Raw genomic sequence first — 12,196 nt, 5'->3', positions numbered from 1 at the left:
TACAATATTGATCTGCTGTATTATGTCAATAGATGTTGCCAGAAAGGCTGAATCATGTAACAACTTTTATTTTGCCTTTATTGTAAAGACTTTTTTAATTCTCTAGTTATGCTTAACTGCTATGAAAGGGGCAAGAGCTCAAAACAGCAAGACAAAAAAGTTACTACCCGTGTAAGATAGATGCATCCAAATAAGCCAGGCCTCATGAAATTTGTCCTTGGATAATTCAAGGAGCTAATCTATAACAGAACCAGTTGTATTTTAAAGAACTCACAGAGAATGGGAAGGTTCCAGATCACAAGCAAAGAGAAACTTATGAATATCTTTAAAAGGCTAAAGAAGATGAGCCAAGGAATTACAGACCAGTCAGAATTAGCATTCAGAAAAATACTGCAATAAATTATTAAAAAGCACACAGGGACAAAGGCGACAACCTGATCTGCTCCAAACAAATTGCATTAACCCAAACTTAGGGTTGGTTTTTTTTAAAAGTGCTTGAAGAAGCAGCAGTAGATGTTGTATCTAGAATTTTACAAAGTTTTCGTCACTTGTCACAGTATCACTCTCCAAAGGAGACCATAAATACTATCTAAATAAAGAACAGTAAAGAGGCAGCAAAACTGCTCAGAGAACTGTCCTCAGAGCACACACACCTAAAAGCATGTGCCAAGAATTTTTCAGCAGGAGTCCTTGTGGGGTCAGAAATATCCACACCTTTTTGAAGACTTGGGAAATGCAAAAGAGGGTGTGCTGACTACAAATGTGAAAGCCACAAACTTGGGAGGGGATACAGAAGATGTAAAATAAGAAGAAATTCAATAACTACAACAAATTAGAGGAATGGAATAAATAAGCTGCCACTAAATAATACCACAGCAAAGTATCGTTCTCCTTAGGTATTGCCAAGTGCAAAAAATCCAGGGCTGGGAACACCTGATGGAGCATTTCTGAAGCAAAGGCTGTGGGGACCATTGCTAGTCAAACTACAAGTCAACATCCTATTGCTGCTAAAAAAAGCAAAGATGCTAAACAAAAATGCCGTATTTCAGACAGATGCAGTCAGCTTTCCTCTCTACATGTAAGACTTCAGCTGAAATGGCAGGTCCAGTTTAGATACCAGTTACACAATGGGTGTCTGCAGAAAAGCAATAAGAATGAACCACTAAAAACCCCCAAGATCAGTGAAAAAAGACAGTATAAAGAAGGGTAGACTGGAAGTATGGTAAGGATCTTCCAATGTGCAGGTGATGTGAAAAAGAAGTAACAAACTCATGGTTATTTACCTAGGACAACATAAGAGGGATTAAAACACTAAAAGACACACCTGAATTAGACATTTAGAAAAACTTCAGGGTTGCCCACACTGACTTGGACATTGTTTCACTGGGGATACTATTAAGAGCAGTTTAGATGAAGATTTGTAAGCACCCATCCCCAATATGGGCCTGGGGAGAGGCTGATATACCAAAGAGAGCACAAAGTTCTTCTCAATCCTGCATTCTGAGCTTCCAGGGAACCAGACTTTCCAGAAAATCTTATGTAAATAATGGAACTGGAAACCTTTAGGTCTGCAGAGTTAAAAAATCCTGTTCTACAAAGGCTACATGTACCACAAAAGGAGCCAGAAGTTTCCAATCCATATCATCAGCCACAACGACTGACCAGTCAACTACCAGGGATAAATCTTAGTCCATAAAGTGATTCATTATTAAGAAGAAAAGGAGACTGTAGTAGAAATACCACCCAACCAAAACATGGTGATGATAATGAGAGAGGACACACATTTTCTTCTTTATCTGATAAATAACCCAACCTACTTTTTCAAGTCGGGAGATATAATCTCTTTCCAGCCGTTCCTCAGCTTGTTTCAATCCCAGTTGCTGTTCAACTGTCAGATTGGATTCATCAAGAACAGCAGTGGTTTCTAAATAATCTGCTTCCAAAGTATGTTCTTTTGTTGATTCAGAATTCTTGATTTTACCTAGAGAAAGAAACAGTTACTTTCTTCAGAATAACTCACAGAGAGGAAAAGTGAAAATTAGATAAGAGCCAAACACAAATTAGAGCTACATTCCAGTTTTTTTTTCCAAAGGCTGGCCAAAATCACCTTAAATGTTAGAATCTTTCCAGTATGTTAACCAGTATTTTAGAGAGACTTCAGAGACTAGTCTGCTACTGAGAGTGCTATCAAAAAGCATTTAAAAAATGGTAGTTTAATTTTGTGTCTCAGTCATAACTTCACAGTCTCTTATTAGGGCAAGAAAGGGGCTTTTTTTTGTCATGCAGAACAGAGTACGCAAGACCCTGACGCCCTACTGTAACAGACGTAAGAAATATAAGGCATAAAATTATTTTACACAGCACATTTTAAGGGAATAAGTCACAGAACTGCCCTAAAGCCATTCACCCATATGACCTTACAGAGTCAATCATCAGGCATTTCAGGCCCTCAATTTGGAAGCTGCTGGAGCTGCACCTGAACACACCGTGACACCTCACCACCCACAGCTCTGGAACGCTGCTGCTCCCAAACACAGGTCAGCTCCCAAGGGCCAGTTCCTCCAGATGCCTATGGATTGGTCATAGGCCACTAATCTGCACAAACATCTACATCAAATTACTCCTGTCGTTTTTGCATAAGCAAAAGTGACGGCTATTTGTGCTTTGTTCTTTTTTCTTTCCTTTCACATGAGATCTGTGCCCCCAGACCAGCGAGGAATCAAAACTGAATAAGTTTCCAAGTCCTGGTTTCTCAGTGACAGATGGTTCCCACAGTATATGATGCTGGTGGTCTACAAACAGCTGACTGATCACAGGATGCTGCCGCTTCAACCTGTTTTTCCTGTTAAATTTTATTAAGACAGCTAAAAAAATACTATTTTCCTGCTATTTCCATACAAGCAACTGCTGTACAGGCAATATTCACAAAATTGCCTGTACTTGTGGGAAATACTTCAAACAGAAGGTCTGTACTGTTATGGCATATTAGACATGAAAAATGCATTCTAAAAGAGTGTGACAAATCCTGAACTATGGAATTAACCTGATGAGACAAAGCCTGATCAATATATTTAATTTTGACATTAAAAAATATGTATAAGACTTGCATGCTCATAAGAGTAACTGCTGATGGATGATACATATTCCAGAGCTTCCTAAATCAAAAAGCCATCTGCCAAAACCTATTTTCAACATTTTTAGTAAGCAAAAGAGCACAACAGTCACAGAAAAAATAAGTATTTTTCCCCTACTTATGATAAAGAACTTTTCTTACTGATTTTTCCCCTCTGAAAAGCAGTAATAGCTGGCATTTCCCTAAGTAGCAATGATATTATGAAGGGTTCCCCCTTCATAAGGCACTATGTTCACAAAATTGCCTGAAACCCACACACACTAAGTAGCTTACAAAGATGTTTAGGTCTCAGGCACAAGAAGAAAGGACAGCTATTATCATAATCTCTTGTTCTCCCAGCAAAATGCTTGTATTAACAGTATGTTCTCTCTAAATGCAACCAGCAACTTTCTCTGTGTGAAGAAAATATTCCAACAGAAATATTTCAAAGCCCTTTTCAGCCTGTTCACAAACGCACCAGAAGAAAATGGAATAAAGCAGTGTTAAATAATACTCACTGAAGTCATCAGGCTTATGTTCCATTTTCCTCTGATCTGCAGCAGCCTTACCAGGATCACCAGTCTGATCAACACCAGCCTTCAAAGTAGGAACTCCCAGTGGATTTTCCAGCACCAGTTTCCCTTTCTGTGTAGCTGTTAAGCTTTCCATTCCGACCCCATTCCCTGAAACATGGGAGCCTGGAGCGTTTTCTCCCACTGGTTGGGCTTTTGCCTGTTTCAGGTTTTCCATTGCTGATGATAAATTAGAAAATTTTTTTGCTTTTCCATGACTTCGATCCTGAACGTTTGATCCCATATCTTTAGTTCCGGGAATACAACTATTTACTTTGCATGATTTATTTTCCCCTTGTTTTTCAGAACAAACATCATTTTGTTTACTTTTTTTGCTGCTATTCCCACTTGGAGAACTTCTCCCAACATCCTTCACAGATTTGTCATTCCTATTATGTTTGTAATTTTGATTAATTGTAACTTTGACAGGTTTGCCTTCCTCACAGACAAGACGGACAGACTTCCTTGGGTCATGATTTCCATTCTTTGAGCTCTTGGCCTCTTCCATTATAGTGAAGACCTGCTTCTCCTGTCTCTTGAGACCACTTGAAGTGCAATTCTTCAGCAATTTGCAGTTGGTTTTAAATCCTCTGTGCAGGCAAGGATCGTAGCTGATTGTCTACTGAGGAAATAATGAGAAGACATTTTTAAATTGAAGGAAAAAAATTAAAGCTCTATGTAGACAGCACATTAAATAAACTTCTCTAAGGGAAAGTGTAACTACAAATTATTATAGGAAGCATATTCCCCCCCAGGCATAAGTGAATTTTCATAATACATTGGGTACTAAAGTAAAACTCATGAAAATGTTGATCATCTTGATTTGTATTTAAAAAAGGAGGGGATATTAAGAAATGAAAGATGGTAGAACACTGTAAAAAACACTGTGATAAACGTGCCAACAGTTTTCTTTTTTCTTTCCTTCCTATTTCTGACTTTCTGAACAAAAACAAGAACCAAGATGTCTGCAACTACACTGGAAAAAAATAAAAAAAAATTAACACATCTAAAAAATCCCACTCAATAAATACGCAGCTCAAATTAGCCACTAGAGAAAACTAATTCTGTTTTCAGCAAGCAAGCTCCATTTTATTAACTGATTTCAAAAAGCATTTAGAGATATAATGCAAAGCATTAATAATAAACCTGACTGATCACCTGCACCCACAGATACTCAGCAAACCTTTGACACATACAGCTCTCATTTAAGTTAACTGCCAACAATTAAATGAGATTTTGCTTAGCAAAGAAACCCCACAAATAGTAAATATTTTGTTTAGCTGCAGATTAACTTTACTCATGTAAACCTCAGAGCTTTAGGTGGTGTATAATCATCTGAGCTTTATGTTGGCCACAGCTCAAAGGCTGTGTTTCCAATGGGAAGTTATGAGTAAGTAGGTCTGTTTGTAAGGAATTACTCTTATTAATATAGAAAACAAAGGGGGAGAATCTGTAACAAGAAATTAGATTTTGTTATAAATAACCTTGAGATAGCAATTAAAAAATTATGAGAATGAAGTATTAGACATAAAAGAAAATAAATTTTGTAAAACTATAGCAAGTGCAGAGTTTCTCTCTTTCCTATCCAGCTCATATCTGGGAGGTAAATGAATGATCCATGGGAACATCCGGGTTTTAGAGAATCCATCAAAACAAGTAGCTCATAATTCAGTGAAGAAAAGGAATAATAGAAAAGTCTATGAATCACAACTATTAAAAGTATCACAACGTACTTTTGTACTTTAATAATAAGAACCAGAAGGAAGGATCAGACTAAAATGTCTGCTTAAAACAAACAAAAAAAAAACAACACACACACACAAAAAAACCCCCACCTTTCTGAATATTATCAGTATAAAAGAGAGTAACTTTTTTTCAGGCTATATAATATAGTTACTACCTCTCTCTCACATTAAAGAGACACAAATCAGAAAATACTTCAGGACACAAAACACGTACTAAAATGGTTATCTAAAGTCTCTACTGAGATAATTGAAAATACATATTATCTTTCAAAAATGAAAAGCAAAGAAACGAACAAAACCCACAAGAATTTTCCTGAAGCTGATATGAGCACCACAGTCTTTAGCAAAATAAAAAACCTGAAAAAGAAAAAAGTAATCTGTATTCTTAAATTTGTTCCAATGGCTAAGTATTTTATCTCAGAAACACATTTAGTTAATATTACAGCTATTTCCTATTAAACACTGACTGCACCTGGCTCGTACTTCTGGATCAAAAATCAAGAAGATTAACCAGTATTTGCCTCTGGACTGTAGCCTGTCTTTCCCACAGCAATTCCCGTCAAACAGCAGCAGGATCCTGCCCACCTGGCCCAGCGCTGCTCAAGCCCCAGAGTGTGAGGAGAGCCCAGAGTCCCCCAGGTTGGCTAAACTTGGATTCCTCCAGTGCCTGAGCTCCATCTGCTCTACGGATGGCCAGTGTTACACCTCTGGACAGGATGGTGCTGTCTTCACACTCTACTGTGCGTTTGGGTCTTTTAATGTAACCAAAGAGAAAGCTGAGTAGGACTTTTCAAATGCTAAACTATTTCTTATGTTTCACTTGTTCAGCCTCAAGAAGGGGAAAAAACACCCAAACCAACAAAAAAGGTCCCCCCCAACACACACATCAATTCCGCTTCATTTCTGGTTCGTTTCTGACCCCACATCCCCCTCACACACCGAGGCCGCTCCAGCGCGGGGCGGCACCGACCCGACCGGAGCAGTGACACCCTTTCTCCAACCCGGCTACTCACTCCCAGCTCCTCGGGCTGCTCCTTCCTTCCCTGTGCCTTCTGCAGGGAACCAAACCGGAACCCCAATCCAGCCTAACATAAAGCTGGCACCGGGAGAAGGAGGAGCACGGCCGGTAATAACAAACAACTCGCAGGGTGGGGACAACTCCTGTTGGCACCACTTCCACATCAAAGCTGCCATGGAACTCCGGCATTGCAGGAAAAGTGGGGCCTCGGTTTGCTCTGCTTTTTGTATGTGTCAAGTTGTTGGAGTCATATTTGGAAAGAAGGTTTTTTTAAAAAATCCACAAAAATTATTCAAATTATTTGATCTCATTCATTCAACAAAATACACAGTTATATATTCAAAGAGAATATATAATCTTTAATCAAATGTACAAATGTGATGGGAAAAAACAACTAAGGAAACTTAGTAAAAACTAAAATCCAGCTAATAAATTGAGTACTGTCATAATATTACATATCAAGAGAGTGTAATCAAATGTAAGTAGCTAATGTTAAAAAAAAAACACAGACATATTCCTTATTCCTGAGAAAAACGAATAAAGAGAGGTCATGACATCTCATAAGACAAGAATATTTTGTACCCCCCAAAAAAAAGTAAGAGTTTCACAATGAAATGCTGAATCCAAAATGCAAGAGCAATAATAATGTTGTTGAATTTGGGGATTTTTTTTTGCTTTTCCATTTTTTTTTCTTTTACTCTTTAATGCTGAAATGATTTAGCAAACAAAAAATAATTTCAACTGCTGCAACATACTCAATAGTGCCAAATTACCATCTCACGAAGAACTGCAAAGTAAACCAACTAATAAAACTTAACATGAGAAACAAAACAGAAACCACTCCTAAACCCAAGAGGGTCTCAAAAAGATTCCTCTGTCAGATATTGGCCCATCCACATATGAGAGAGGGGAGAGAGAGAAATAGGGAGAGGGAAAGGAGTGCCTCTGAAAAAAATAACACAGTTGGAAACAAAACACTGGAGTGGAGTGAATCAGTGCTGAGGTGGCATCTTTCTAGAAACCTGGATGGCACATCTTGTTCACAGGCTCAGGCTCATACCAAACTGCCAGATCTGGAATCAAAGAAGAATTTTATTCCCAGACAGGCTGGCAACAAAAACAGAGCTTTTCACCTGGGTCTGCAAAGTGAGGTGTGATCAACCTGTTGAAAGCATCTCAGAATATTTCATTTATTCACTACCCCGGAGTTACAGGGGACTTGGTTTCCTTTGCTTTCTGAAAGTACAGTGCCAGGTACTCCTCTGAACTCTAGCCCAGCCCTTGGCTCTTTTTGAAAAATAATCTGGCTGAAATACAACAGCTTGAGGTCAGACAAGATACTATCTGACCTCAAGCTCTAGAAAATTATTAAATCTATACATACCTAGAGCAACCGAATTAAAAATGTTTAAAATTAGCTTCACTTAGAAATAATTTTAAGCTCACGAAACAAAAGAGTGAGAGCATTTCACTTTCATTTCTGCCAGTTTCAATTCTTTCCTCCACCTCTCAGACTAGCATTAGAAAATTCTACATTTGAATTGCAAAAACTCAGTGTGAGGCTTACTTCCAAACAGGGGGGAAAACAGCCAAAAAACTTTCGAGAAGCTATTTCTACCCATTTACCTTTCCACTTCTTCCTCTCAAGTTGTTCCACTGGACTTAACTCCCTCAAACACACACATTTTGGGTCAAACTTTGACATAACAGGGTCTCTTCAAAAATATAAGCCGAGTTAAACTGTGAGCTCTTGCATTCTGAGCTGCTCTTCTGCAAAGCATTTCTTCTTAATCATTTCATTAGGAGCAGAACCGACTGTACCTGGTTTTTTGTGCTCCCCTGTCACAGTCTCACTCTCAGCCCTTTGGGCAAAGAGAGGAGACGTGCTGGGGCTGGGGGAACATAACCATGGACTGGTTTGCAGCTACTCCCTAGGACAAATGTAACTTCCTCTCCTTTACCGAGACAGGATTGTTCCAGAAAACACACACAAACTCGATGATCTTCTGACATTACTTCAAATATGCTCTAAAACGTGGTCCCAACTGGCTGAACGGTCCAAAAGTAACAAGAAGAGTAACTGAAGGAAAAGAACAGGCTTGCAAGTTTTGTTTCCCCAGGGAGTACTCAATTAAATATAAACAGTGAAAGTACTACAAACATAAGTGTTATCACTCTCCTTCTATAAAACATTCCCTCCTTTGAGATAGGGAGATGTGTATTTTATCCAAGGCCTGCTTTTATCTGCCCCATTATGATTGTCCTTAAGCTCAAATCTCCCAGTCAGCCTTCCCACAGTAAGTGGGGTGATTAACCTCAGGGCCCCCCTCGCCTCTTTACCAATATAGCCCAGCTGAACTTCCTCCACAAAAATAAAAGGAAATTCTGCAAACAAAGGTTACAGCCAGTCAGGAACAACAGGAAAGGTTGTCTTCTGCACTCTGTTCATATTGCAGCACAGGTACTGTCCACAGACACCCCTAATATGCTGGGGAAGAGGAGCTTTTCTGGACTGTTTACAGCCTTAGGCCTATTTTTCTGTCTGAGAACTTCTACAAACCATTTAAGCCTCTCCCATGTTCTGTGTCAATAATTTAAAAAAGTTATCACACATTTATGTTTGTTTTATGATGAACAAGACATAACTTAGTACAAACTATTATAGATTCTTGATATTTTTCCAAAGCACTTAAAAGTAAAACTACCAGAGATTACTGGGCACTAAAGCGCCTCAGGCTCCACCAGCACTAAACCCATTGGTATTCTTAGTAACAAACACAAGTGCTACACAGCGTTTCAGATCTCCCTGTTACTACAAGCTATAGAATTTATCTTAGTAAGTATAATACTCCCAAAATCTATCTAGTAGAAAGCCAGTACAGTGCACACAAAATTTAACACACAAATCAGAGATGCAACAAAACGCACTCTGGGCTCAGTGAAAATACAGAACTCGGTAGGAAACTGATGCTGTGTTTACAGCGTGGAAGACTGAAAACTTCCAAGGATTGATCACTAGATTAACAATTGTGTATATATAATTAAAAATATATACAATTGTAACAGCATGATATCTGAATTAGAAAAGTACTGCTGAGTAACTGAAGTAACAAGAAAGGCTTTGCTTGATACAAAACTTAGTAACTATGTCGGTGCAAATATCTCACAACTGAATTATGAAATGAGCAAAATCTGCTGGATGCGAGATCTGTAAGGGATGTGCTTGTTACACATCACTCTCTCTGCATTGACACTGTTTTTCCTACAGCACAGGGTGACTCACAGAGAAGGTGAGAGAGAGGCACGTCACCATCACCCAATGCCAAGAACACACTTTCTGACCCTACTACTGCTGCTGACTCCCATTCCAAACTGGGGAAAGCCATCCTCTGTCACACCAGCGGTGTAACTAAGCTACAACAGCTTCCCTACCTCTCCATTTCATACAGGCTTCTCATTCTTTAGTCCATTTTGGTTCTGATACTGGGTTTTACTGTCATAGTCTACTTCACAACCTACTGCAGCAAGCACTGGAGCCAAAGGAGGGGCAGCACCTGCCTCAAATCTCACGTATGCTGTGACACACATGCTGTGATCAGAACAGAAACTGCTCCAAGGTAGCTCCAACTTTAAAAACAAACACACACAACATTTGCACCAATGCCCCCGAGGAGGCTGGAAAAACACAGCACAGCAATGCACAGGTTTAAAGCCTTTCAGAGGCTAAACTGGCTTCCGGAGACCTGAACGGATCATGAAACTGGCTTAAAGAGCAGCCACACACTGAACTCAATTTATCCAACTTGCTCTTAACCTCCCTTTATGTGGTGCTTATGCTACATAAAAATACAGCAGTATGTATTTGTGGCATCCGGATCTCGTATTTAAACAATAATGATCCATTCACCCCAACTGGAATCCTTGAGGAAGGGATGGCCTTTGAACTACTTCATACCAGTCACAAACTTCTTGCTGAAAAAAGTATTTCATACATCAACAGAAATAAAAAAAAAAAAATCTAAGAACATCTCATAAATCGTTTTTTTCCAAAGATTTGCTGAAAACTTAGAATCAAAATTATGAACCAAGGATACAGTATGAGTACATCTGCATGTATGCACGTATTTCTGATGAAAAGAAAAAAAGTAAAAATTAGATTCATGTGCATTGTTACAAAATTTAGGTAATTAGTTTTTAGGACTTCTAAGTTAAACAATTTATCAAACAATACACAAAATCTTCCTAATGTGCCAAAAGCACCAGAAATGTTGACTTTCACTAGATTGCTTCCATTGTGTGAATTAATCCACTAAGAAATTGCAGGATCCTTCTTTCTGTGAGTTCTCAATAAAAGTCAGTACCAGTATGACATTATTTCATTAAGCTAGTGACAAAAATAAAGTTAATTTAGTAGAAATGCTTTGTAAAATTTCAAAAGCCAGCATTAAAAGTAGAAAACAGGATATACTCTCAGCTGGGCAAAATTCTGAATTGCCTTACGGCATCACTATGAACACACAATCCAAAGCCATCACTCTGACAAGCAGATCCACACGACATTTTACAGGATCTCCCCAGGGATATCTTGCTTTCAAGTAGGACACAGGGAAATCCTGCTCCCCTTTCTTTCTCCCCACAGCAGCAATTCCCTTCAGAGGAAGAAGCAGGTAAATGCCCTGCACTGTGCAGGTGTTCCACAGCATCCAGCAGTTTCTTTTCCACTGCAAGCTGAGGTAGGAGAGAAAAGCCCCAGATGTCCTCTGTGCAAGAACAGAACACAGAAGGAACTTTATGATCCCTCCGTGTTTATCTTCTGGGAACATATCCCAATATGTACGTTCTGGGAAATTGCAATTTTATCCCAAAATTAATTTTATGAAGGTATTTTCACTAAAGTTAAGTAGAAAAATGACTAAAAAAAGCTCAGTGCAAAATTGGCGTTTGCAAAAGAGACCTCTTGCTCCTAATATAGCACCTTCTGCCAGATACTGTAATTAAGTCATACTTCCATGGCTGGCTTACTTTTCTTGTCATGGAAATAATTATGTCATAACTATCTGGGGTCAGACTATCCAAAGAGCACCTACTGAAACTGGAAGCACAACTCAAACAAACCCATAAACAACACGTATCCTCTATTTTCAAGCAAATGCAATGACCCTTGAATCCAGGACACGTTGTTCAGTGACATGGAGGTGGCAGGGATACAAAAAAAATTATTAGATCCGTACTTAGATACAACTATCTTTTTAATGTACTAATCTCTACCTTAGCCTAAATCCGATTATATTGTTTCTCTGCATGTTACGACCTCATCCTCCCCCGATATACCCAGAAACACCCTTAAAAGCGAGGAGGCCTCAGGTAACATGTCACATTCAGCCAGCTGGCAAATCGCAACCTATTGCAAAAGCGGCAAAGTCGTTCAGCTGTATTTGTACATAAAATAAGCCAACAAAAGAGCACGACCACGTCGGCGAAGAGATGCCTGGGTGTCACATCATAATTCACGGAGAGTGGAGGGGGCACGGCCGGCCAGGGCAGCCCCCACACGGGGCATTTCCCCGCGGGCCCCGGGGGTCTCTCCCCCCGCCGTATTTAATCGCACAGGGCGTGCGAACAACAACCCGCACGCAGCAGCCCCAGCCCGGATGCGCCCCGGGGGCGGCCCCGGCCCCCGCTGACCTTGGGGTGGCCCCCGCGCCGCGACCCCCGGCGGCCCCCCTGCCCGGGCGCGGGGCCGAGGCCG

The 12,196-nt window shown here is 39.7% G+C and overlaps 1 protein-coding gene across 2 annotated transcripts in view; it reads right to left on the bottom strand.

Moving 5' to 3' along the window:
* TUT4 (terminal uridylyl transferase 4) overlaps positions 1–4,306 on the bottom strand; it is a 35,727-nt gene extending 31,421 nt beyond the window's left edge. For both annotated transcript variants that reach the window (XM_027683371.1, XM_027683372.1), the window contains exons 1-2: positions 3,631–4,306; positions 1,818–1,981 (exon numbers count right to left, since the gene is read on the bottom strand). In XM_027683371.1, coding sequence (XP_027539172.1) covers positions 1,818–1,981; positions 3,631–4,192 — 726 coding nt within the window. In that variant the 5' untranslated portion in view covers positions 4,193–4,306. The remainder of the gene's footprint in view (positions 1–1,817; positions 1,982–3,630) is intronic.
* Between the last annotated feature and the right edge of the window lie 7,890 nt (positions 4,307–12,196).

Source organism: Neopelma chrysocephalum, unplaced genomic scaffold, assembly GCF_003984885.1.
Source record: "Neopelma chrysocephalum unplaced genomic scaffold, ASM398488v2 Primary Assembly neopelma1_64, whole genome shotgun sequence".
Classification (NCBI taxonomy): domain Eukaryota; kingdom Metazoa; phylum Chordata; class Aves; order Passeriformes; family Pipridae; genus Neopelma; species Neopelma chrysocephalum.
The sequence above is the reverse complement of the archived record's forward strand: the minus strand, read 5'-3'. Positions and strand labels throughout refer to the sequence as shown.